The sequence below is a fragment of the Trachemys scripta genome, chromosome 3 (genome assembly GCF_013100865.1).
Source record: "Trachemys scripta elegans isolate TJP31775 chromosome 3, CAS_Tse_1.0, whole genome shotgun sequence".
NCBI classification, from domain to species: Eukaryota; Metazoa; Chordata; order Testudines; family Emydidae; genus Trachemys; species Trachemys scripta.
This window is the reverse complement of record NC_048300.1, coordinates 63,864,055-63,889,155: the sequence shown is the minus strand read 5'-3', so window position 1 is coordinate 63,889,155 and position 25,101 is coordinate 63,864,055. Positions and strand designations below refer to the sequence as shown.

The following is a 25,101-nucleotide window of genomic DNA, read 5'->3' as shown; positions in this document are numbered from 1 at the left end:
TTTTTGAATAACTTTCATGCAATAGAAGATTATTAACCATGACCAGGAACTACTTACCTGTGCTTCTCACTATATCCATTCCCCTAAGTCTTCCTCTCCACCACTTCTAATTGTATTTTATGCTCACTTACTCCCTTTTCTCCAACCTTTGCATCTCTCATTCACAACTTCCTCTGTTTCCTCTTCCTTGCTTTTGGTGACATCTGCCCTAGCCCTTCTTCTACCCTGTTGTACACTTGCTCACAAATCTCATGGGCCTCTGTATACTTCCCTTCTCGTGCTTCCTCGGGAATGCCCACTCTATCTATTAAAATGTTTGTTTTCTGCTATTGATGGTCTCCTGCTCCTTCTATAGCAATAGTGGGCAACCTGCGGGTAATGTGATGACGGGCCGCAAGACATTTGCCAATGGCCCCCCACAGCTCCCAGGGGCTGCGGTTCGCCATTCCTCCCCTCTACTTCAGAATTCTCCATAAGACCTCTGCGGTAGAGAAGGAACTGGAGGGAAGGCAGCACATCCCTGCAGCCCACTGCTTCCCTCTGCTCCCATTGGCCAGGAACAGCAAACCGCGGACACTGGGAGTTGTGCCTGCAGATAGTCAACATCAGCCAAATGTCTCGCAGCCCACAATTAGATTAGCTCCTGGGCCGCATGCAGCCAGTGGGCTACAGGTTACCCACCACTGGTTTAGAAGTTTAGCTAGGTTTGTTTTTAAAAAGATAAATACCTGAAAACATAAAATGAAATGCCAAAAAAATGGTTTGGGGTCAAAAAAAGTCTTACTCATTAGAAAAAAATTTCTTTGATTTTTCATTTTGCTGAGGGGAAAAAAATGAAAATTTCAGTTATATTTGAGGCTCTTGCTAACACCTGTGCATGGCATCTTCAATCACTGACATTCTATAAGATAAAAACTGTTACGTTCAATGTCATATTTAAATCAGTAATGTGATACAAGTTGCAGTCAGCATGATGAAAGGAACTAGGGTAAGTGTTACTGAAGAATGGTGAGGGGGGCGGGTGACAGAAGCAGCCATTCTTATGTGGTTGTTGGTGGATGACTGAACTGAACCACTTATTGGCAAAATGAAAGTATATGCTTGAGTTAATCTACAACTAGTGTTTAGATTACAGTTGGACAGTATTTCCACAAGACAAAGGATCTCCATCAAATACCAAAACTAGCATATTGACTTGCAAATAAGGCTATTGTTCACAAAATATGCCTTTTTGTAATTTGTCCTGGTCACTCACTAATGTTCAATATGACCATGTGTTTAGTATAATGAGTTATGTAAGATTAGATATGCAGGTTCAGTTTGAAGGAATTTATCATTACTAAATAATAGTTGGAGGTAACATATTTGAATGTGCAGCAACAGCAGTTTTGTCAGCAGACATTATGTATGTATTTTATTTTGGGGGGAGCAAAAGACTATAAAATGAGACACTATTACATTTAAAATGGTCAGTTAAAATTATTTTATGAATCTGTTTTGTTTCTGTAAGCAAGAAAAAATAATTTAATGTAGTTCTCTTCTGGCAAAGTGCATTATTGCCTCTGCTTTGCTTCATTTTGACAATTTAAAAGTAAACCAAAGCTTTGTATTTATCTATTTTGCAGGTACTGATACTAGACCTGAATAAAATTTTTCAAGATAACTAAATGACTTTGGAACCTAAGTCATGTTGCCTTTCGGTGAGACTTAAAATCCTAAGTCACGTAGGCAATTTTGAAAATTGAATCCTTGTACACTATCAGCATGACTCGGTGGATCACAGCTGAGAATACCAAATTCAGGACAAATTGTTGAGAAATAGGGCAGACACACCCCAAAACTAGTAGTTATTCTCATATAAGATATACTAAACCAGCAACAAAAGTAAACTTCTGTTTCACCACACTGGCTAACAAGAAGTCAGAAAAGCAGTTGCCATGGGCATTCCAGTCCTTTTATCACCACCAAAAACACTACACTTAAAGATGAGTAGTTCTTTAAGACCAATTTCATCAAATAAAATGTTCTTCTGATCCCAAATGATCACCCACCCAGGCCAATATATAACTCAGATCTTACCCATTAATCACGCTGTTGCCAATCATTTAGTATCTAAAATCTAAAGGTTTATTTAAAAAAAAAAAAGTGAGACTTAAAATTGGTTTAAGGAATCAAATACATACAATAAATGCAAAGTTCTTGGATCAGCAACGATGCCATGCAAGTAGAAATAATTGTAAAGTTGTTTAGTTTATAAAATGTTCTAAGCCTATTGAATTAACTCTAGTTTTTTCAGGGAACTACACTACTAGTGTTCTCTGAATCCACAAATGGAAGAGAATTTTCTAAAGCTTGAAGGGCGGCCTGTAGCCCTGGTTTTTTTGTTAAAAGGAAAAGATAAAAACATGACAGAGCAGAATGGTAATGACTTTTGTGGAGACTTGGGAAAGAATATATACATTGAACTACGGGGTGCTGAGACAGTTTGGATAGTGGAGGTGCCGAGAGCCTTGAACCAAACTGTAAACGCTGTATATGATGGAAACCATTTCAAGCCAGGGGGTTCAGCTGCGCCCCTAACATCCCTAGTTCCAGCACCTATGTCAAACTATTTATTTACATGTTTTAGGCTGTATTACAAACTTGTTTCTTTCACTATTCACTGACAAAACACTAACTTACCTGATGGTATCTCAAACTTCTGAAAACCAGGAAATGAAGAGTTAAGGTACATGCCTATCCAGTCTTACCTCCTGAAGCTGGTAATAACCTCTGGGGATTATCTGCATGCATACCAGCTGCATTCACTGTATTGTATGTAGCTGTATTGAATGATGGAGGGATTAGTTGGAGCAATTTGGCAGAGCTGTGATTGTGATATGAGGTAATCTGAGAGAGGTGAGAGAGATAGAGGTGTATGTGTATCTTGAGAGTTCCAGTATGATTCATTTCTGTGCTGGTTTGTGGGAGTTGCATCAGTAGCAGGGCACAGAAGACATCTTGCCCTGGGGATTATTAGCAGTAAAATGGGAACTGAGTATGGTCTGTGAGTGTAATGAACGGAAAGTGAAACTATAGATGGCATCAGGTGCATAATGATGGAAAGGTTGCAGATGTGGTTTTCTTTCTGTGGATTAGGTTAAGTGTTTGAGTTTAAGGTAGATATAGGTAGCTCCTGTAGGGTACAGTGCACAGGCAGTGTGTGAGGAAGTTCATTATGAGCATATTGAGGCATCATTCAAAGATATCAATTGAGTGGCTGTATATCTTAACTCTGTATTTCCTTGTTTTCAGAAGTTTGAGTTTTGCAGAACTTAATATTCTGAAAGGGCATGAGATATCAATGGGCAACATTAACTCTGCATGAATTAATTTTTTTTAATCGCAAAGAGAAATTGTGTTGGTAGAAGTAAGTGTTTATTTAGGTAGTTGTATTTATAATGAAGGCTTGCAGTTGAGATGCTACTGTGGCCAGACAATTATAATAATATCGAGTTCTTACATAGCACTTTTCAACAGTAGATCTCAAAGCATTTTACTAAGGAGGAAAACCTCATCCCCAGTATACTGATAGGGAAAATGAGGGGCAGAGAGGTGAAGTGACTTGGCTAGTGTCATCTAGAAGATCAGTAGCAGAGTTGGGAATAGAGCCCAGGTTTTCTGAGTCCTAGTCTGCTGCTGTTTCCGCTTAGGCCATTGGGTTGTTCTGAGATTTCCAAGTGCTCCTTCCCACCTGATATACTTTGTTACAGTAGAATGGGGATAATGGTCATGCTTTGAAATATTTGAAGTTGCTCACAGGGCTGCTAAGGGAAATCTCAGCATAATCTAGGCCCCCAAATCTTGACAGTTTTATTTAATGGTGGTTATAGTAACTTTAAGCATCTGAAAGAAGACCCAGCCTGCAAATCACCCACCTCCTCCAACATGTGCCCTCCTCCTCAGCGACCAGTCCCATTAACCATTTAGCACGTTAGGGGTCAGATTTGCACAAAAACAGTTGAATCTGTAAACTTTGAGAACCTATTTTTCCCCAGGAGGTTGTATCTTGGGAACCCACCTGGTCAGTCCCCCTCAGAGTTACAGGGCCATATCCTGGCTTATGTGGGGTGTAGGGAGAGAGGCTCAGATACCCCACAGTCACAGCCTCTCCCTGGATCCTGTCACAGGCACAGAATGCAGGGAGAGGGGTTCAGATCCCTCCCATAAGGCAAGGACCCCCCAGATTCTAGATGGTGGGGGGAGGGAGAAAGGCTCAGATGTTCTGAGGGGCAGGGTCCCACAGAATCCAGCTCATGTGAGGGTGACTGAGAGAATGGCCCAGACCCTTTAGTAGGGCAAGGATCCCTCTGGATCCAATGTGGGGGCAGGGAAAGGGGGTTCAGACATTCCCCAAGGACAGGGTCTCCCAGATACCATATGGGGGAGCAGGAAGAGAGGCTGAAATCTCAAAAGTCAGGAAATAATATCTCATGTAACCATAACTTTCCTTCAATGTACTGTTAAATATATAATTGCCCAGTTTCAATTAACTCCCCCCCACTAAAATACCAGTATCTGGAATGATACTGAGTCATCAGCAAAGTTGGATCCACAGTACAGACTTCTACCGCCTGAGTTAATGGAGTAACTGATCTAAGTAGCAGGCTGTTAGTCTCTTTGTAGACCAGCCATTAGAGGCGGGTGAGATGCAGGCTTTGTCAGTGGGTTTTGTTATTTTCTAGACAGCAGAGAAATGTTGACTCTGAAATCTTTGCTTCCCAGGTTTTGGGAAAGGAGTGTGCACTACTGGTTAAAGACCCGTCTTTATCCACTCAGCTTGCCCCTATGAACCCTCACAGCCTATCTGTCTTATTCCTCTACCGTCATAACCTTTTTCAGCCATGCACCTTCCCCATCCAAGCTTGTCTTTCCCTCCTTTCTAGCCCATTTCCCCCAGCTTGTATCTGCCTCACTTGCTTTGTTACCCCATCCAACCCCACATATTTCCCTATCTCACCTTCCCAGCTTGTCTGCGCCTTCTGCCCCTCACCCCTCTGCATTCCAGTGGGGCCGCGTCCTCTTCCTGGGCACTAGCAGGGGCACTATTGAGGGTGCAGGCGGGTCTCCATGGCCCTAGCTGTGTTAGGAAGAGTGGATGCAGGAAGAATCCTTCTCGTATACTGCAGCCCTCGGCGGAAGCAGGTCTAATGCAGAAAGAATCTTCAGAGTCCATAGCTGCCAAACTCTACAAGCCTCTTCTGAACATGTATGAATTGCTGTTTTTTGGAGGCTTAAAACTTGGCTAAATGTGGGTGGATTTTCATGGGGACAGCAAAAGGCACATCCCTGATACCAGAATGACCCCTCTTCCCCCAGCCAAATTTCAGATCTCTGCTCCAAAGCATGGAGGCTTCAGAGCTTCTTAATGAAACAGTTTGTATGATTTTTTTAACATGGGCAAAATAGCTTATTTTTTCTTATCTTGGCTGAACTGTTTTTGCTGAAACTTAAAAATCAACCTGAGACACACACCAGCATGTGAAATTTCAGCTCAAACAGCTGAAGTTCACAAAGTTATAAGCTACTGAAAACCAGTTTTTAGTATGGAAAGATTTAGACAACATTAACTATAGGCATTGTTACCAGGCTCATCTACAGTGAGAGAGGGGTTGTATTTTTTTTATTATCAGAGCCAAATCAACATTTAGTTTCACTACATTCTGCAGTACTCAAAAAAAATAAAAAAGGCAAATAAAGAGTTAGTAAAATATATTGAACATATATTTATCATCATCTCTCTAATTATATTACTACCTTAGTAGATCCCAGTGCTGCTGTTAAGCTTGGTTGATGTTAGCCAATCCTTATTTTTCTTGTGGCACATCACCTGCAAGGATAATAGCCTTCAGGCTTGTCAAAGCAGTGCTGTGGAGCTTAAACATCCGGACAGTTTTTTTACTGACATACGCAGTATGCTGATTTCTCTCTCCTTTTCAGAAGAGAAACCTGACTGTTCCAAGGCCCGCTGTGAGGTCCAGTTTTCTCCTCGCTGTCCAGAAGATTCCATTTTGATTGAAGGTTATGCTCCTCCAGGGGAATGCTGTCCACTTCCAAGCCGCTGTGTGTGCAACCCTGCAGGTTGCTTGAGGAAAGTTTGCCAACCAGGCTACTTGAATATATTGGTTTCTAAAGCATCAGGGAAGCCAGGGGAGTGCTGTGATCTCTACGAATGTAAACCAGGTAAAAATGGGTGCCATTTTTTATGTTGAAATTTTTCCCGTCACCTATATCTAAGAAACATAATGTATAATATAAATGATTTCCAGTACAGACTACACTGTAAACAATGTAAAATATTCTGAATATCCTATTACAAGCATTATATCATCAGTAACTGTCTACTGCACATCACTGGAACAACATCCATTTAAAAACCCCCAAAACTTGTTTAAACAAATATTTCTTTCTCTGCTGAAATAAACTTAAATAAAGGTTGGCGGGGGGGGGGGGGGGGGGGACCTATGGGGGGGTGGTGTATACTACCATAGATAATTTTTGCAAAAATGACGTATCTGATATGCAGGTTAAGCAGAACATATGCAACTTCCAAGAAGTTCCTTTCTTACTGAGAGGACTGCATTTACTATTTAATGAAGCAATCAGTTTGCAGACAGCTAGAAGAGAATAAGGTGATAAGTAACAGTTAGCATGGATTTGTCAAGAACAAATCATGTCAAACCAACCTAATAGCTTTCTTTGACAGGGTAACAAGCCTTGTGGATGGGGGGGAAGCGGCAGATGTGAGAATCTTGACTTTAGTAAGGCTTTTGATACTGTCTCGCATGAACTTCTCATAAACAAACTAGGGAAATACAACCTGGATGGAGCTACTATAAGGTGGGTGCATAACTTGGAAAACCATTCCGACAGAGTAGTCATCAGTGGTTCACAGTCATGCTGGAGGGACATATTGAGAGAGGTTTGACAGGAATCCGTTCTGAGTCCAGTTCTGTTTAAATATCTTGAACAATGATTGATATAATGGTACAGAGAGTAAACTTATAAAGTTTGCAGACAATACCAAGCTGGGAGGAGTTGCGAGAGTTTTGGAGCATAGGATTAAAATTCAAAATGATCTGGACAAACTGGAGAAATGGTCTGAAGTAAATAAGATGAACTTCAATAAGGACAAATGCAAAGTACTCCACTTAGGAAGGAAAAAAGGAACAATCAATTGCACACACAAAATGGGAAATGACTGCGTAGGAAGGAGTACTGCGGAAAGGGATCTGGGGGTCATAGTGGATCACAAATATGAGTCAACAGTGTAACACTGTTGCAAAAAAAGCAAACATCAAACTGGGATGTATTAGCAGCAGTGTTGTAAGCGAGACACAAGAAATAATTCTTTTGCTCTACTCCACATTGATTAAGCCTCAGCTGGAGTATTGTGTCCAGTTCTGGGTGCCGCATTTCAAGAAAGATGTGGACAAATTGGAGAAAATCCAGGGAAAAGCAACAAAAAAGATTTAAAACATGACCTAGAAGGGAAGATGGGAAAAAATTGGGTTGTTTAGTCTGGAGAAGAGAAGACTGAGGGGGTATATAAGTTTTTTCAAATACATAAAAGGTTGTTACAAGGAGGATTGTTCTCTTTAACCTCTGAGGATAGGACAAAAAGCAATGGACTTAAATTGCAGTAAGGGTGATTTTAGGTAGGAAGTTTTTCCTAATGTCCAAACTGTCAGGGTGGTTAAGCACTGGAATAAATTTCCTAGGGAGGTTGCGGAATCTCCATCATTGGAGATTTTTTTTTTTTTTTTTTGAGAGTTTAGACAAACACGTGTCAGGGATGTTCTTATACTTAGTCCTGCCTTGAGTGCAGGGGTCTGGACTAGGTACATTCTCGAGGTTCCTTCCAGTTCTACAAGTCTGATAGGAAGGGTAAGAAAGATACTTCCTAAGTCTGAAGATTTTCATAGGCCATAAAATGAGGATCTGCCAAAAAAAAGTAAGCAGTCATTACATGTGAGTCAAAGGAACACTCAGAGCTGGGCAACATGTTCAACCCTTGTCCATGTTCCACTTCGTGTGAACACACAAATAACTTTCAGTTGTGAGATGCTACCCCCATTGAAATCAAAGGTGAAACTCAACACCCTGCATCATCAGTACTTGGAGTAGGCTCAAAAGCCCTGGGGCTCACTTTTGGTTTATGTCCTATGTTCCTAAAGCTCGTGCTTTACGGTTTCAGCCTCCCCCTCTCCCCCTGTATTCTGAGAGGGTTTTTTTTAATGTCCTTCCTTTGAATCATCAGGAGATGGCCATAGCTGCAGATGGGACATTGGAGGGTTGGGCCAGGGCTCTGAGGTGGCACCGTGCATTCTCTCTCTCGCGGGAGAGGGTGGCTAATTCTTGCTCGCGTGCTCAGGATCTAATTGATTGTCTTATGAGTGGTCTGGAAGAAATTTTTCCCCAGATCAGATTTGCAGTGAGCTCTGTGGGTTTTTGCCTTCCTGTGCTGTGTGTGTGTGTCATTTGCCATGTAGCCTTTTATTTTTATTTAAAGTAAATTTAGTGATCTTGTATTACAATATCTGTGGGTTCAGCTTTGGCGGCTACATTATCAAATTCAGCAGTTACCTCTGCCTGTTGTTTCAAATCTAGAGCACATAGGAACACATGAAGGCCAAGGAAAGTAGCATATACAATCACAAGAACAAGTGCTAATATCTTTTATCAATGTTATTAAAGTTACCAGCACAGTTATGAATATCACCGCATATATAAATCCTAGATATATCTCTACACACATTCTAGCTACAGTTGTACTCACATCTTCCTAGATACAGTTAGGGTCTGATGGGGGGTCTCAGGGATAGTTCGTGCTGGAGTTTCCCATAGGGAGCTGAGTTTTCCCAATCTGGGTACCCCCTTTTAATAATTTGATTTTTTTTTGACCATGCCTATGCTCTGCAGATGTATACAAAAGTGTCAGCCCTCTTTTTCCTTATTGGCCTGATGTCCCCAAAACATGAGGTTTTCTATAAGTTGTGTATAGTTCCTTTTATCATTGACACAAAACCTATAGCCTGTGGTTAAGGCAAGTATTAGAGAAAAATGTGCCTCGAGCATTTTTGTCATCTAAAATTAATCTTTCTAATTTTTCACGATTTCACCCCTTGGTACATCTTTTCCCATCATCTTATGGCATCAGGTTATTCTTCGGTCACTTACTTATGTCAATATTTCTTATCTCTAAGGCCTAAAATAGCTAAGCTAGAATCTTACAGGCCTTAGCCCATAGGTCTTGCATTTCAGCCCTCCTAACTTGGATACCTAATACATAATCATCCCTTCTAACTACTGATCAATCTCAGGCTTGGTCTACAGTACAGAGTTAGGTCGACCTATCTTGTGTCAGTGTCTATACTACAGTCTTGCTCTTGCCGATGTAAGTGCCCTACTACACCGACATAACTCCATTTCCACAAGAGACGTCGGGCTTATCTCCGTGTACTTAGGGCAACACAGTGTCCATGTAGATCAGGGGTTCTCAAACTGGGGATTGGGACCCCACAGGGGGTCACAAGGTGATTACGTAGGGGGGGTCGCGAGCTGTCAACCTCCACCCCAAACCCCGCTTTGCCTCCAGCACTTATAATGGTGTTAAATATATTAAAAAGTGTTTTTAATTTTATAAAGGGGATTGCACTCAGAGGCTTGCTATGTGGAAGGGGTCACCAATAAAAAAGTTTGAGAGCCACTGATGTAGACATTGCGTTACTTACATTGGCTGAATGTAAGTAACGCAATGCTTACAGAATGCCCCACTTCAGTTGGTTCAAGTGCTCCTGGTGAGGATGTGTTTCACAGGCAGAAGGATGGTAGTGTAGACACCAACAGCCAATTGAATTACTGCAGTGGCTGTAGGTTGACTTAAATTACGTTGACCGAATTTTGTAGTGTAAACCAGTCCTTCTACTTCTATAATCCTGCAATTGTACTCTATTTAGCATACAATGGTTATATACAACATAGCATTATACAATAAATGAACAATAAACTAAAATCATTGGTTAAAGCTAGGATTATCTGGGTCCTCGGGCATTGGTGTGCTTTGGGCCCTTCTATTCTCTGCTGTTGCTCATAATAGTCTAGTCTTCTGTGAGTTGTAATACTTTTGGTCTCATTTCAGTTGTTGGGTTAGTGTTTGGGTGGTAGTGGTCTCTGCTATAAAGGAGGTCAGACAAGATGATCTAGTGGTCCCTCTGGCTTTAAATTCTATGACTCTGACTATTTGACAGGGTAGGCAATCAGAGGAAACTATTAGGTGGGGCCAAATACATCAATACAAGATCTAAGTACAGGGAAATGACCAAACCATTGTTGTGATACATGGGCAAAATATATATTCAGTATAGGGCATATACTTTATTTCTTCGTGGCTTACACATGCTGATAAGTGATTGTGTATTTCAAATGGAAATCGTAGGGGACCTGTAGTTTGTGGATTTACAAAGATTCTGTAAGTTACATTTACAAAAACAACACAACGTGCACGAACAATCTATCTAACAAAAACAGTAGGAGATTTGGGGGTAAAAGTAAACCTCACTGTCACAAAGACATCAGGTCTGTTATTGCTGTGCTATAACTGGTACATACTTGCCTATATTGGTAGGATCAATGCTAGTTCAGACCAGTAGTCCAGTATCCTGTAGCTGACAATGGCCAGTACCAGAAGCTGTGGAAGATACTACCCCACGGTGGGTGGGTGGGTTTGTTTGTTTGTTTAATATGAGGGTATATCTTCCTTCTCATTTTTTAATTGTATTTAATATACTATAGATTTTTTGCATTATCCCTATAAATGTCTAATCCTTTCTTGAATCCTAAGGTCTTGGCCTCAATACTATCAAGTGGCAAAGAGTTTCACAGGTCGATTACATGTTAAATAAAAAAAAGCAAATGTTTTCTTTTATTAATTTCAATTTTTTTGCCTTTCAGTTTTATTGAATGTCCCCTTGTGAAGAGGGTAATTTGGGGTGCCTGATTTTGTGTTCTGTATACTATTCATTATTTTGAATTTCTATCTTTATTATGAGGTCAATCTAGACAATCATAATAGTCCCTTCTGAGCTTAAAATTTATGAATTGTCATTGTTTGTACTGGGGTAGGATGGCAAGAATAGCTCCCCATTGTGCTGGATACTGTACAGGCACATCATAAGAGAAAGTCCCTGACCTAAAGCACTTAAAACTTTAAATAGACAAGGTAATAAAAGGGTCAAAGAAGGGAAGTAGTATTACCCTCTTTCATAGAGTGGGAGCTGAGAGAGACCGAAAGTGCTTTACCCATGGTTCCACTCTGTGGTAGAATTGGGAATTGAACCCATATCTTTGGAGTCCAGCTCAAGGACTGTTCTCCTAGAGACTATCCCTTCTCCTTTTATTTATCTCCTCTCTAATCAGTTTCACTGTACTCTGCATCTCTTTATAAAGTAGTCTTTCTATGCCTATACAGGTCTGTCTCATCTTACGCTGGAGTTACGTTCTGCAGTCAGCGCCTAAAGCGAAAATCGCCTATAGTCAAAATTACATTGAATGTAATGGCGGGGGTGGAATCGCCCGCACTACAAAAATAGTATTTAAATTATTTTTCTTTTTTTGTTTTTGCCGACCGCGTAAAGCTGAAATCGCATATCTTAAATGCGCCTAAGATGCGACAGACCTGTAATTATTTTTATCACTTATCTCTGAACGCCTGTTCCTTATAATGTACACTACCCTGTATTTGTACCTCAGAAGTTCTCCTTCAAGTGATTGTGCACATATACATTCCATTGTAGGTGCATATGCTCCCAATGCACTTGAGTTGGAGACTTTTGCCAGTAATACCATTAGGCAACATCCATGCTTTCCGTGTATGTCAACCCAAGGGCATAAAAGGGACTTCCCTCTCCATTCCTTCTCACCACCCATGGCAAAAGTTGGAGCTTCCAATAGCTGTTTAGCTTTGGTTTTCCAGTGTCTGCAAAGAGTTCATCTTACCGTATATTGTTTTTAATTCTAGTTTATTTTTAGTATAGTTCAAAATCTGGTGGATTTAACATGAAAAAATCCCCAGGGTTTAAGCAGCGTGCCACATGCAGGGGACCATGGTCACTGTCATGGATAGACACACAAGCTGCTTGAATTGTCTAGATGAGGGATAGGTTGGATTTGTACCTCTTTTCCTATCAGCACAAATAAACGAGGGATTTTCGCTTCAAAGTCCACCTTTTGGAAGAGGCAGTGTGTCCCTCTTCAGAACTGTATCCCAACCACGAGAAGGCAGACTTTTTGTCCATGGAGAGCACCCGCCCCAGCTTCAAAGCCCAATTTGAGAGAGAAACACCCCTCCTCATTGTCCCCAGCAGCCATCTCAAAGCACTCTGAGCCGCCATCCTCCTCCAAGTCTCACAAATGGTCAAAGTCCCATTCTTCGCCTCACAAAGTAAGCCCTCTGACATCAATTTGAGGTCTGGTCACAGGCACCAATGCTCACCAGCCTCATTAGATGTGGCTTTGTGGACTTCTGTTCCTCCAGGACCATCAAAAGTGGTGTCTTCATAATTACTGGGTCCTTCCTTCCCAGCACTGTAGGTTCCAGGACCGTTAACTCCACAGGCCTTCCGTGCAGTGAGGGACCTAGTGTGTCTGCCAATACCAGGCTTTTCTTTGTTACACCAGCTAGCACTGATGGTGTTAGTCTCTGCACTGTTGATGATTCCAGCATAGCTTTCCCTAGCTTCTTCATTTTGGACATTGACGGCTCCCTCAACACCAACTTATCTGTTGGCATTTTAGCTGCCTTGCCCACTGCTGCTACCTCATTTGAATGCTTCTTTTATGTCAGTGACATTAGGGCAGTACCAGTTTTTTCCAACACTGAAACTCTAAATACCAATTATGACTGCTCCTCCATTTACCGTGGAGAATTATATCTCCTCTTCGGACTCAGACCATGAGAGACCAATTTCCCTTACAAGGTCTTTAGATCATTTCACGGACCTCATTCCAGGGATACTAAATGTAAAAGTAATGTCTGGCATTCTTACAAGGAATCCTCAGAATGGGGCCCACCATTTTCGGCAGTTCAAAGGGCAGAATATTCCTCCCCCCTCCCCCCCCCCGGCCTTTACCGGTCATCTTGGACTGCTTCGAAATTTTCAAGATCTCCTAAAGTCCCAATCTAGAAGGAGGTTGCCTTCATCCATAGCAGGGATCTTTAGGGAAGACTTTTCTACCATCCCTCACCATCTTTGTCTCCCCTTTGTCTGTTAGCTCCAACAATGGGGGAAACCATATTTCATCATCTTCTGATGAGGCCTGAAATTAAAATCTCCTCCAAAGAGTGTAAAGTGTTTCAGGACCTTAGGAGAAGGGTTGCCACATCTCTGGGAGTGCAGGCGGAGCTTGTACAAGATAGCAAACACTTGGAGCAGGTATTTTTGCCAGGATCATGAGTACAAGTTGAGCAGTCCTATCTTTTGCAAGATCTGTTTTGTGCAGAGCCCCCCAGCAATAGATCTATTTGCAACAGCTTGAAGCACAAAATGCCATCACTTCTGATCAAGGAGGGGACTCCGAACTCCCTGGGAGATGCCCACCTTATTCTTTGGCCTTGGTTTGTCTGTATGTCTACTCTCCAATGCCATTGGTCTTCAGAGTCCTGAACAAACTGAAACATGAGAAAGCAGTAGTTGTCCTTATAGCGCCAACGTGGCTGAGACAGGTATGGTTCCCAGACCTGATATGTCTGAGGCCACCTCTTATCCTCTCTTTGGGGCCTGACCTTATGATGCAGGGGTCAGGCAGCCAATCTCTCACTCTTACACCTCTGTGCATGGCTCCTTGATAGCTCTTGGACTTGAAGCAAGGTTGCTCTCAAGGTGCAGTCTGTGCTGCTAAACAGGAGGAAGCCCACTACAAGGAAAACATACCTTCAAAAGTGGAAGCCTTTCCAGCTTTGATGCACACAGTGGTCATTGTCTCCTTTTGAGGCCCACTTCTCCATTGGACTTGATTGTCTATCTGTTATAAATTTTGAAAAGCCTACACTTATCATTCAGCTCTGTTAAAGTCCACCTGGCTGGCCCTACAGCCTTTCACCAATCAGCCCAAGGGTCATCAGTTTTTACAAACACTACCACTAAAAGATTCTTAAAGTGAGTAACCAACCTCTTCCCTCATGTAAGAGAGCCCACTACACCTTGACACCTTAATTTAGTTCAGTGCCTTGAGAAAACCACCCTTTGAGCCCTTGGGGAGCTATTTCCTTCTTCGCTTATTCTACAAAACTGTGTTTTTTGTAGCCATGACTTCAGACAGAACAATAATTGAGTTGAGTGCTTATAGCTGATCCATCATACTTTGTCTCAGTAGAACACAGTGTATCTCTTCATCCTTGCTTCATCCTCCATCCTACCTAAAGTCTCTTCAGACTTTCACCTCAACCAGGATGTTCAACTTCCATTTTTTCACCCCAAACCTCAAGCTTCTTCAAGGGAAGAGGTCAGTCTTAATACTCTAGACATAAGAGCCTTTGCCTTCTATCTTGATGGGACCAAACCCTTCAGATCCTCTCCTAGACTTAGTCCTTTCAGTTTCTCTGCAATGGAGACATTCTTGTTCCATACAAAGATTACCTAAATGGGTTTCAGGATGCATTTTAGCACATTAAGAAGCACTGTTGAGAAGGAGCTGGAATGATGGTGGGTCTGCCACTCCCTATATAATCTCGGCCCAAAACATGAGGGTGTGTAGGGCTCAGACACAGGTCCACGGGCACTACTGAAGAAAAATGTCTGGTTAAAGGTGCATGGGTGTGCATGTGCCTAACATGGAGGACCCATAGGGACAGAACATCTTGAGAAACTCCTGTGGATGCTGCTGTCTGAGGGTTTAATGTCAGCAAGGAATCCAGGAGCACTCTTAAACTGTGGACTGACTTGACCAGTTGTGTTTGAGTATCTTCAGCTACAGGAGACTTCACTGTATCTCCAAATTTCTTAGTGTTTTCTTCTACCAACAAGCATAACGTCCATTTAACTTGCCTTTAGCTTCAAGCGACTGTTGTTCAATCCATGAGCTGATCTTGGCAGAACGCAGAATTTACTGGCTGACAGTTGTGGTAATGTGTATTTTGAAGGACAGATAGAATAGAGTGTCATCTGCATATTGTTGGCACTTATGCCTATTATGTCTTACCTCCTAGTTGTTGCATGCGAATATTGAATAGTACCAAAGAGGGCTGGTACTTGAGAAACTCCATAGGTGCAGAGATGGTGGAAGTGCAGTTTTCCATCATTACCACTGGGTGAGTCTCTCCAGGAAGGAATCAGACCATTTGAGTGTATTCCTTTGGAATTCTGCCATGTCCCTCAGCTGTGACATTTTTTGATTTTTTTTTTCAAATACTGTATAGAGGTCCAGGAGTAAAAGACCTTTTTCTTCACCTTAGCTGTGCTTATGGAATGTATGGGAGATGCACCAGTTTGCTGTAGCCATTGAAAGACATGAAAACCAGTTAGCCAGAAAGGATTCTCAGAAGAGCTGGATGAGATCATTGCTTTGTGAGTTCCCTGTTATCCTTCTCCATGAATGTGATTGGGATATGGGAAGATTGCCTTTTGTGACCATTTTTGAGGTGGAAAAGCTTCTTGGAATAGCTCAGTGGCTGCTGGACGTCAGGATATTGCACAACTTGTGAAGCCCTGAAGCCAGGATAGTAAAATATGGCTACTTGAAGACCAAGAAATTGGACACTGATTCTCTGTTTGTTACACTAAACAACAAACATCATTTTACATTAGCATTTATGGGACAAAATGGCTAAATTTAGGTTCTTATTGGATACATTAGAAAGTCAACCCTTCAGTAGAAGAAATAAACACGATTCATTAAAATACTTAACATTTAACTTATGAGTGATAACTCTAAGAATTTTTTTTTTAAAAAGCAATGTTAAAGGTATTTAAAAAAATCTGACTGGTATCTTACTGTCTGTATTATAAAATGATATGCGAACTTTGAGGTGAATTGTAGTTTTATAAGTTCATCCTGTAATGCTGTAATTAAGTGTAGATTAGTAAATGGAATTTTTTCCTTTAAATTCAGAATTGCTCATATTTTAAAGATTTCTGTAGATTGCTGTGTAGATAATTCTGTGTATTTGTCAATAAAATTCTGCTTTTATGTGGCTGGTTGCTGTGCTGGTTATTTATAGTGGCTTAAAGCTTCCACTTCCACTTGTTCCCCACATAAATTGGAAATACATTCTGAATTTCCAGTACCACGAATAGCCATGTCGATACTATGCAAGTTAATGGGTTAGGCACTGGACTAGAAGACAAGAATTTCTGAATTCTTAACCTAGTTCTGTTGATGCTAGATGTGGGTTGGGGCAAGTGACTTGCCCCCAAAATATTTAAAGTGTCTATTAAACTTGATTACAACAATTTCTAGGTATCCTTCTTGAAATATTCACGGTGTTGTTTTTTCTGAGACTTACAGCTTACAGCTCCTTGCAGTCAATTGGAGCTATTAGTGCTCAACATTTCTGAAGATCATGCCATAGGGAATGCAAAAATAAAGCTTCAAAAAGTTAGAATTTAACCTTGCTGTCTGTTCTCTTATAATTGAAGAAGGCATTATGAATAATGAATTATCACACACCATTATAAGCAGCCACTTCAGGTGATACCAACAGAGTTTTATCAAGCATTGCTTGTTGTTTTGTGTAATTGTCAGTACCGTAACATTCTACTCACCTCATCATTCATATGAGCATTTAAAAAAAAACCAAAAAACAGGCAACTAAATTTCATTGGGCTTTTCATTACTATACTAGTAGTAAGGAAGAGCAAATAGGTTTTTGTCTAGACTGGTAACTTTCATGACAGTTTTGTAAGGCTTCAATAAAATTTACTTAGACGTATATTTAGGATTAATTAAGAAAAAGCAGGTTTCAACTTCTTGACTATAAATTATAGGGCTTAACCACATTTTCAACATAAATTTTGCTTCCTCAGTCATTTGACCCTCCGTAAAAAGAAGTTGTTTATTTTTGTTTCTCCTAAAGAGGAAAAGCAGTAATAATAGGCAGCTGAACTATCAGTCATGTTCAAACCCCTGAACATTACAGCCTGATGGAACATCCATTAAAAATACAACTGATGATGCACATCAGGTACTTCCAAGCATAAATATTTTTTTTCACTGGTTAAACCCCAGACATTTTTACTTTTAATACATAGGCTTCACTTTTCACCAAAAAAAAATAAAATAAAGTAGGTTTATTAGGTTCTTATTTTAATAGGTTTTTTATTTTTATTTATTTATTTATTTATTAGAAAAAACCTGTTGTTTCTAAATGTACTTTTATACTCCAAAAATGTCAGGCATTTGCTTTTTTCAGCTTTCAATATTCTCAATGTCTCATCACCCATGTTCATGTAATGATTATTCCCCTTTGTGTGAATTTTCAAACTTGAATTTGAGTTGTCTGGGTGGCTTTATAAATTTTTAATGGAGTAATATTTGTTTAGTCCTCGATCCTGCAAATGCAACAGAAGTCAGAGTTAGTGTAACTATTTTTCAGTATTGTCTGGAGAACGTTAATTAGTGAAGCAACTTTTCTGGCCTAGATAAAAAGAATTAATAAGTTGGCTCTTCATCATGGTGTCTTTCACATAAGACTTTCTGTAGCAAGAGTTGAACAGAGTTTTAATTTTTTTTCTTTTTTTTTCTCTTCAGTTTTCAGTGTGGATTGCAGCACAGTGGAATGCCCTCCTGTTCAACAAGTTGTTTGTCCACTGGATAGCTATGAAACCCAAGTCAGGCTGACAGCTGATGGCTGCTGTACTCTTCCCACAAGGTTTGTCTGGTTTTGATTTGTTAAACATTTCTTCAATGTCTCACTTTATACAGTATGTGGCCTGAAATTCTCAACATCCTAAATGTAGGAAGACACTGAAGTTACTGTAGGTACCGGAGGTGGTGAGTGTTAGTACAATGGCCACGGTACATATGTATCTTGCGCCAGTTAAGGTAAACCATTAAAAAAGTTAAATCATCAGTTTTATGAAACTGCTAACATCTAATCAACTTTCTGAAACTAAAAATTCTTCTCAAATGTACACAAATACATAAAATGGAGTGTTATTAGATGTATTTGTTTTCATACCTGTCAGAATTTTCATATTGACAGTCTAGTCAGAATTTGGTTGACAAAGGACAAATCATTTTGTGAAACTGTGGAAAATGCCCTGGTCAGATGATGGGAAAGCAGTGTGCTTGGACATCCCTATACATGCTGCGAAAGAATAAATCCAATCCTATTAATGAATGAAAATTATATGTGTACTCAGTTTCGCAGGTACTGTTAACTATACAACCCCGTAGGAAGGGTGTCAAGAGCTGAGATAGCAGAGGTTTTTCTCTTTTGGAAATGTTCAAATATGAGGTGCAATTTACTACATTTTTAGAATATTAAAGTATTTCAGAACAAACAGTTCATGCAAAAAAGTTATCTGGCATTTTCCTGGAATTCTGTACTATATGATATTGTCTGCAGCAAGTTCTATTCCATTAAAATACTGATACAGATACCAGAAAAACTGGATCCCAAATGTACTCATCAATTTTCCACTCAAAAAGCCAGTATCAAACTTTATTTAAAAAAAACAAAACACAAAGTAGGTAATTCTCCCCCTATGCTTGATATTGAAAAGCATAGGACCTTTTCAATATCAAGCCAAGCTAACCAAGCTCTCATATGCTGTACTACATTAACATATGCCAAAACATCATCTGAGATTGTAAATAAAATTAAATAATCTTATTTTGTGGGGATGGTGAGTAATCTAAAATTTTGGCACCATAATTTCTACTAAAAATGCTCCTTACAAAAAATTGTATTAAGGGAACTTTAAGATTACTAAGCGAACCACTCAGAAGTTAGGAAATTCCAGAGATAAGGTTACACAAGCAACCATAACTCTTACCGTTGGGTACATATGTTAAAATCCATTCTTTAATTATGTAACCATGTACTGTTCTGTCCATGGGACACCAGCCTCACTCATTGTGCAGTGAATGAGAAAAAGGTGTAACATTTTTTAGAGGAAACTTGTGCAAACACAAGTGAAGAGGAAGACTGCATGTAGTACATTTACTATTAGTCTACCAAAAATTTGTTTAAAAGTATTTTATGGAAAATTTATTAATTATACCTTCATAATCCTTTAAAAATAAATATCAACTTAATTATTTGTAAATGTTTTTTTTTTTTAAATTTATTTTATCTTCATTCTTCTCTGATTATTTTGCTAGCCTCAAAACTGAGGGCCAAATTTGGTTATATGAGTGTGAATTTGAATAGTGCACTTATGCTGGATTTACATTGTTACAATTGCAAACGGATTTTGGCCCACATTAAAATGTGAATTCACAGGACTCTGCTCCTTTAGGCTGTGTGGCATAGTACATATAGCACTGGACTGGCATTCAGCAGATCTGGGTTCTGTTCCTGACTACCATTGGCCTGCTGGGCAAGTCATTTCACTTCTGTCTCTCCGCTTCCCCATCTGTAAAATGGGATAATGACACTTGACCTCATTTGAGATCTAGTAATGAGAAATGCTGTATAAAAGCCAGGTATTACACCTCTACCCTGATATAAAGCGACCCGATATAACACAAATTCTGATATAACGCGATAAAGCAATGCTCCGGGAGGGCGGGGCTGCGCACTCCGGCAGATCAAAGCAAGTTCGATATAACGCGGTTTCATCTATAACGCGGTAAGATTTTTTTTGTCTCCCGAGGACAGCGTTATATCGAGGTAGAGGTGTATTATTTATTAACAACCTTCTTACCTGCTATGCACAGTCCAGGACACACCAATGCAACACTAGACTTTACCAAAACAATAGATGCAAAACCTGCAGACATCTCCACTGCAACAATGATCGACACCCCTCACAGCACATCTTTCAAGATCCATGGGTCCTACACATGCCTATCACAGCATTTGGTGTACCGCATCCAATGCACTAAATGCCCCAGTAGCAACTATGTGGGTAAAATAAGACAATCGCTACACTCTCAACTAAACTCACGCAGGAAAATGATAGAAGATAAAAACACAGTATCACCTGTGAGTGAACACTTTTCACAATGTGACCTTTCTATCTGTTCTGTCAGTCCTCATCCTCGAAGAAAACATGCATTACGCTTTCAAAAGACAAGCCTGGGAGCTTAAATTCGTAACTTTGCTAGATACTAAAAATCATGGACTGAATAGACACTGGATTTCACTTATTACAACAACCTGAAACCCACCAACAATCCCTCCAGCGGCCTCTCTCTCTATCAACCCTCCTTCATTTCTCCCCTAGGATAGGAAGAGTGTTAACTGGCCACTTCACCTTGAATGGTCCCTTGAAATGTGTTGACTACTTATGATAAACAATCTAATCCACCTTGAATTTAACTCTGACACTCTGAATACATTTCCCAGACATGAAGAAGCTTTGTAAGCTCAAAAGTTTGTCTTGAACCAACAGAAGTTGGTACAATAAAAGATATTACCTCACCCACCTTGTCTGTCAACCTGCTGTGCAGTTATTTTCAACATCCCAACCTTGGGTGTAGGGAATTGTACAATAACCCAATAGAGGAGTGCCCCAGCTGCACCACATCTGGGATGGGGCAGGATTTGACCCCCTTGCAAATCAACCAGTGCCTGGCTTGGCTACTTGTGTTTCAGTTTTGCTAGACAACAAACACCAAAAAAATAAAGTGAAACCATTTTTTGTGAACACCATGCTGAAAACCTTAATTAGCCCGTGTATCAAGTTATCAGTGATGCATGTTTCAACACTTGCATGTAAAAAGTTGTGATGACAACAAGAGCCTGATTAGTGAAGAACCTATAGAGGTTTGCCAGAGAGAGGCACAGCTCCAAAAACCTTTCCAATCCATTGGACGAATACTCCTGCTACAGAAGCTTAATATGCCCAAAGCAGCTAGGATGAGATGCTGTCAAAGGCTGTGATCAGGAAAGTAGCATGTGCAGAGGCTGTGGAGCCTGCCTGGACAGTGGAACCGTGGAGGCAACATCCGAGAATGGAAGTTCTCTTAGACAGTTCAGTACTCTGTCAGCCTTTCTAGCAAAGAATAATACAGTTGTAGTGCTTGATCTAATAAAACACATGCTTAACTTGCATGGAAGTCAATAGGGTGTAATTACAGGGATAGAGTTCAGCATGTGTTTTGGTTTGCTGGGGGTGATGGTGAACAGGCCAAGTATCTTTTTTGTTTGTTTTATTTTGTTTTTTCTTAAAAATCCTGTCTTTGGATTTTCTGTAGGCTTAATCCCTGTGCAAAATTTTGTGTGTGACTTATGTAATTGTGATATTTTAGGAGCTTGAAAAAACTTTATTTCTGTGGAATTCTCAAGAAGGAATTACTTAAAATATAGAATTTTACCAAGAAATGTGAAAGGTACCTAGAAGAACATGAACACTATTTTCTAAGGGCTCGTCTATACAGACCCGTTAGAGCATGATTACAATTTACACCCCACTGGTGTGGACTAATGTACCATATAGACTAGCCCTAAGTGATTACACCATGCTTTAAATGGAACACTCAATACTAACAGCGTAACTGGTGTCTGTCTGAGCCTGTAGACAGCCTGAAATGATAGCTCCAAAGTATTTGAACTACGCTTTTCATTGTAACTCTGAAACTTTCAGCCACTGGGATGAGGCCAAGGGGTTGGGGGTGTGGCCATGAGGATCCTTAGGGGGAATGAAAAATAATGAGAAAGGAAAAAATAAGCTGGAATAAAATTATGAAGTCTTTGAAAGTAAAAAAACAAGGAGCTGGATTTTGAAGGACGGGGAGGGATAGCTCAGTGGTTTGAGCATTGGCCTGCTAAACCCAGGATTGAGAGTTCAATCCTTGAGGGGGCCACTTAGGGATCTGAGGCAAAATCAGTACTTGGTCCTGCTAGTGAAGGCAGGGGCTGGACTCGATGACTGGAAGGTCCCTTCCAGTTCTAGGAGATGGGATATCACCATTAATTTATTTTTTTTTAATTTAAGTACAAGTTGAGAAAGGGATTTGAAGAGGCATGGGAGAGGACTAGGGTTACCAGACAGCAAATGTGAAAAATTGGAATGGGGTGGGGAGTGATAGCCTATATAAGAAAAAGACCCAAAAATCGGGACTGTCCCTATAAAATCAGGACATCTGGTCACCCTAGAGAGGACTGCAAACATTTTGTTCAGCTTCTCACAATATCACGTATAAAGATTTTTGCATTACAAAATCCAGGAAGAAGGAAGAGTAACATGCAGAGATTGCTCTGTGTAGGCATGCACATATGTTAGGGGCAGAGGAGATAGTTTCCACAGGTTTGCAATTTTTTCATGAAATCACAAACAAATGTTAGCAATAAGTCAGCTGCAGTTCAGCTTAGATTGCCATGATCAGTTTCACAATTAGCCAACTTTTGTCAATTTTATCGGTTTCAAGAAATCTGATAGTATTTTAATGAAACTAGTAATTTCTTTTTTTGGTTTCTAGAAACCAATACATTTCATTCTCCTCCCCCCCTCCCCTCCCCCCAAGAACTTGCTGTTTTAGCAGCAATTAATAAATGCTAGTGACAGTACAGCTATAAGGATACTTGGGAATACTGAACCTAGGGAATTAATAGAGAGATGAATTCTAAGTCACTGACTTCACAGACCGCTGACACATTATGTGGGAGGAGAGAGGCTTCAGTTTCGCATGTGATTTTTTTCAATTGGTCAGAAAAGGTTTATGGCATGCTTTTTTGGGAACCAGAAACCTGTCTGCCTCCCAGGAACTCTGTTAGTCTATTTTAGGAGAGGAGATGTCACACATCTCAAAGCTGTACTTACGAGTACCTTTTGACATTTAACTGATTGTGTGTTCCTGCAAAGTAACTAAATGAAGGGGATCTCTTTACCTTCCTGACATACAGCATAAACTAGCAGTAGTTAACATCTCTCTTTATTCCACCTAAAATAGTCTTCAGACATGTCCCTGGGGAAAATAGTGAACAATAGACAAATGTCTGAATAAAGAGTAGGAGGATGTTTGTAAACCTTGTGCTTAATAGATTAATTTATAGTGAGACATTACAAACAGACATAGTTGTCAATTGTGATATGAATCGGCATTAATATTGAAATGGAAAGTAGCCTCAGTTTTTCCACCCTGGAATGAAATACCCAATGTGAATCTCTAGATATTTTATTTAAGCTATACAATGAGCTCGGAGACACACAGATAAGGACAGTCTCTTCTCTGAAGATCCTGTTGAATAAGAATGTATGTTAAAGAAAAAACTTACAGGGAACACATTCTTATTAGCATAACTTGATTTTCTTTCATTAGCAAGATAAGTGAAGGCAATGATAAATTAGGACTGTGGGAGCAAGTTGGGGATGATCTAGTGTTTGCAGCATTATGTCCCCTATTAGCTGGGAATATTTTTCTCCACGCTTGCCAAACTCTCAGAAAGGTTTTCGTATGGGTGAGGGATACTTGGCCAGTGTTTGTATGATTCTAGCAGGACGCAGAATGGAATGTGAGGAGTGCTGGTTTCTTTCTTTGCAATTCACAGGTTTGGGAAGGCAAAGTCCCTTGATTCTTCTGTGCTAGGCTGACCAGACAGCAAGTGTGAAAAATCGGGGTGGGGTGGGGTGGGGGGGTAATAGGAGCCTATATAAGAAAAAGCCCCAAATATCGGGACTGTCCCTATAAAATCGGGACATCTGGTCACCCTAGTCTGCGCATTCCCCTTAAGGCAAGAATTTGAGGGTAAAACATGTCAAAAATGCAAACAAAGTGGAAGGAAAGAAATTAAAATGTAATACTATTAAAACCAAAAATTATTGGTGTCCCCTGCATCTGCTTAATGAGTTGCATTGTCACAATTCCAATGTGGGGAATACTCTGCCTTAGATCAGTCATAGGCGTAAAGTTCAGTATCTCATGACACTTCAGGACTACAGATGGAGCTTTGTATCACTGGAAAGACTTCCAATTTTCCAATGGGAACACCTGCCTTCAGCAATAGTGAGTGTTCTTATGCCTGCTTTTACAATGGCTATCTATCAAAAGCCATGTAGACTGTAAATGGACACTGCTGATTTTTAAAACCCTTAACAGTGCAGACTCCATCTACATTCATATCCACCTCCAAGAGCTTTGTCCTGATGTCTGTTTTTGAACATCACCTGCTTTTGCAGAATCCATCATGCCTTGCTGTGCTGAGCGCCAGGGTGTGGAACTCGCTCCTCTTTGAATAGTATCTCAGTTCTCTCTGTATTTTAGAAAAATACCTAAAACTTTTCCCCCCTAAAAAGGTATTTTTGGAATGACTACCTTTGGCTTCATATTAAATGTTTTGAAAATATTAGTTGCTGGATGCCAGTGGTTGCATGTAGAGCTATGCAGGAAATGGGATTTTTGTTTTACAGGAAATTCTGTGATTTCAAAATTTGTTCTGAATTGGAATAAAAGTAAAGAATTTTGAACATTTCCTTACAACAAATTTTTTGGGAAAAAAGTTAGTTCAGCTCAATGGAAATGTTTTGATTTTGACTTTAATTTTTTTTTAAATTACAATATTAAATAAATTTCTAAACAAAGTCATTGTGAAATGGGAAATTAAACAGTCTGTTCCAAAAACAGCCACATGCTTTTTTTCAATTATTTTTCAAACTCAACAAATTTCCTCAAAATTTGTTTTAACAGTGCAGCATTTTCCAACTGAAAATGTTTGATCAGCTCTAGATCTGTGATGTTCTGTTCAGAGAGATCTTGTCCCATTGCTGTCATCCCATGACTGTCATTTGACAGAGCTGACACCTAAATAATAAATGCTTTATTTTCTGTCTTGACTATTTTTTGAAGTCCTTTCATTCCTCTCTACATTCACCTAGTTGCTCTAGAGCAGGGATTCTAAAACTTCATTGCATCACAACCCCCTTCTGACAACAAAAATTACTACACGACCCCAGGAGG

At 40.1% G+C, this 25,101-nt stretch overlaps 1 protein-coding gene across 4 annotated transcripts in view; it reads left to right on the top strand.

Moving 5' to 3' along the window:
• Window positions 1-25,101, top strand: part of CRIM1 (cysteine rich transmembrane BMP regulator 1) — a 316,866-nt gene that overhangs the window by 120,666 nt on the left and 171,099 nt on the right. For 2 of the 4 annotated variants that reach the window (XM_034764950.1, XM_034764948.1), the window contains exons 3-4: window positions 5,980-6,222; window positions 17,785-17,905. The exons of 1 other annotated variant lie outside the window; for it this stretch is intronic. In XM_034764950.1, the coding sequence (XP_034620841.1) occupies window positions 5,980-6,222; window positions 17,785-17,905 (364 nt within the window). The remainder of the gene's footprint in view (window positions 1-5,979; window positions 6,223-17,784; window positions 17,906-25,101) is intronic. One more of the 4 variants, XM_034764949.1, reaches the window with a different exon arrangement.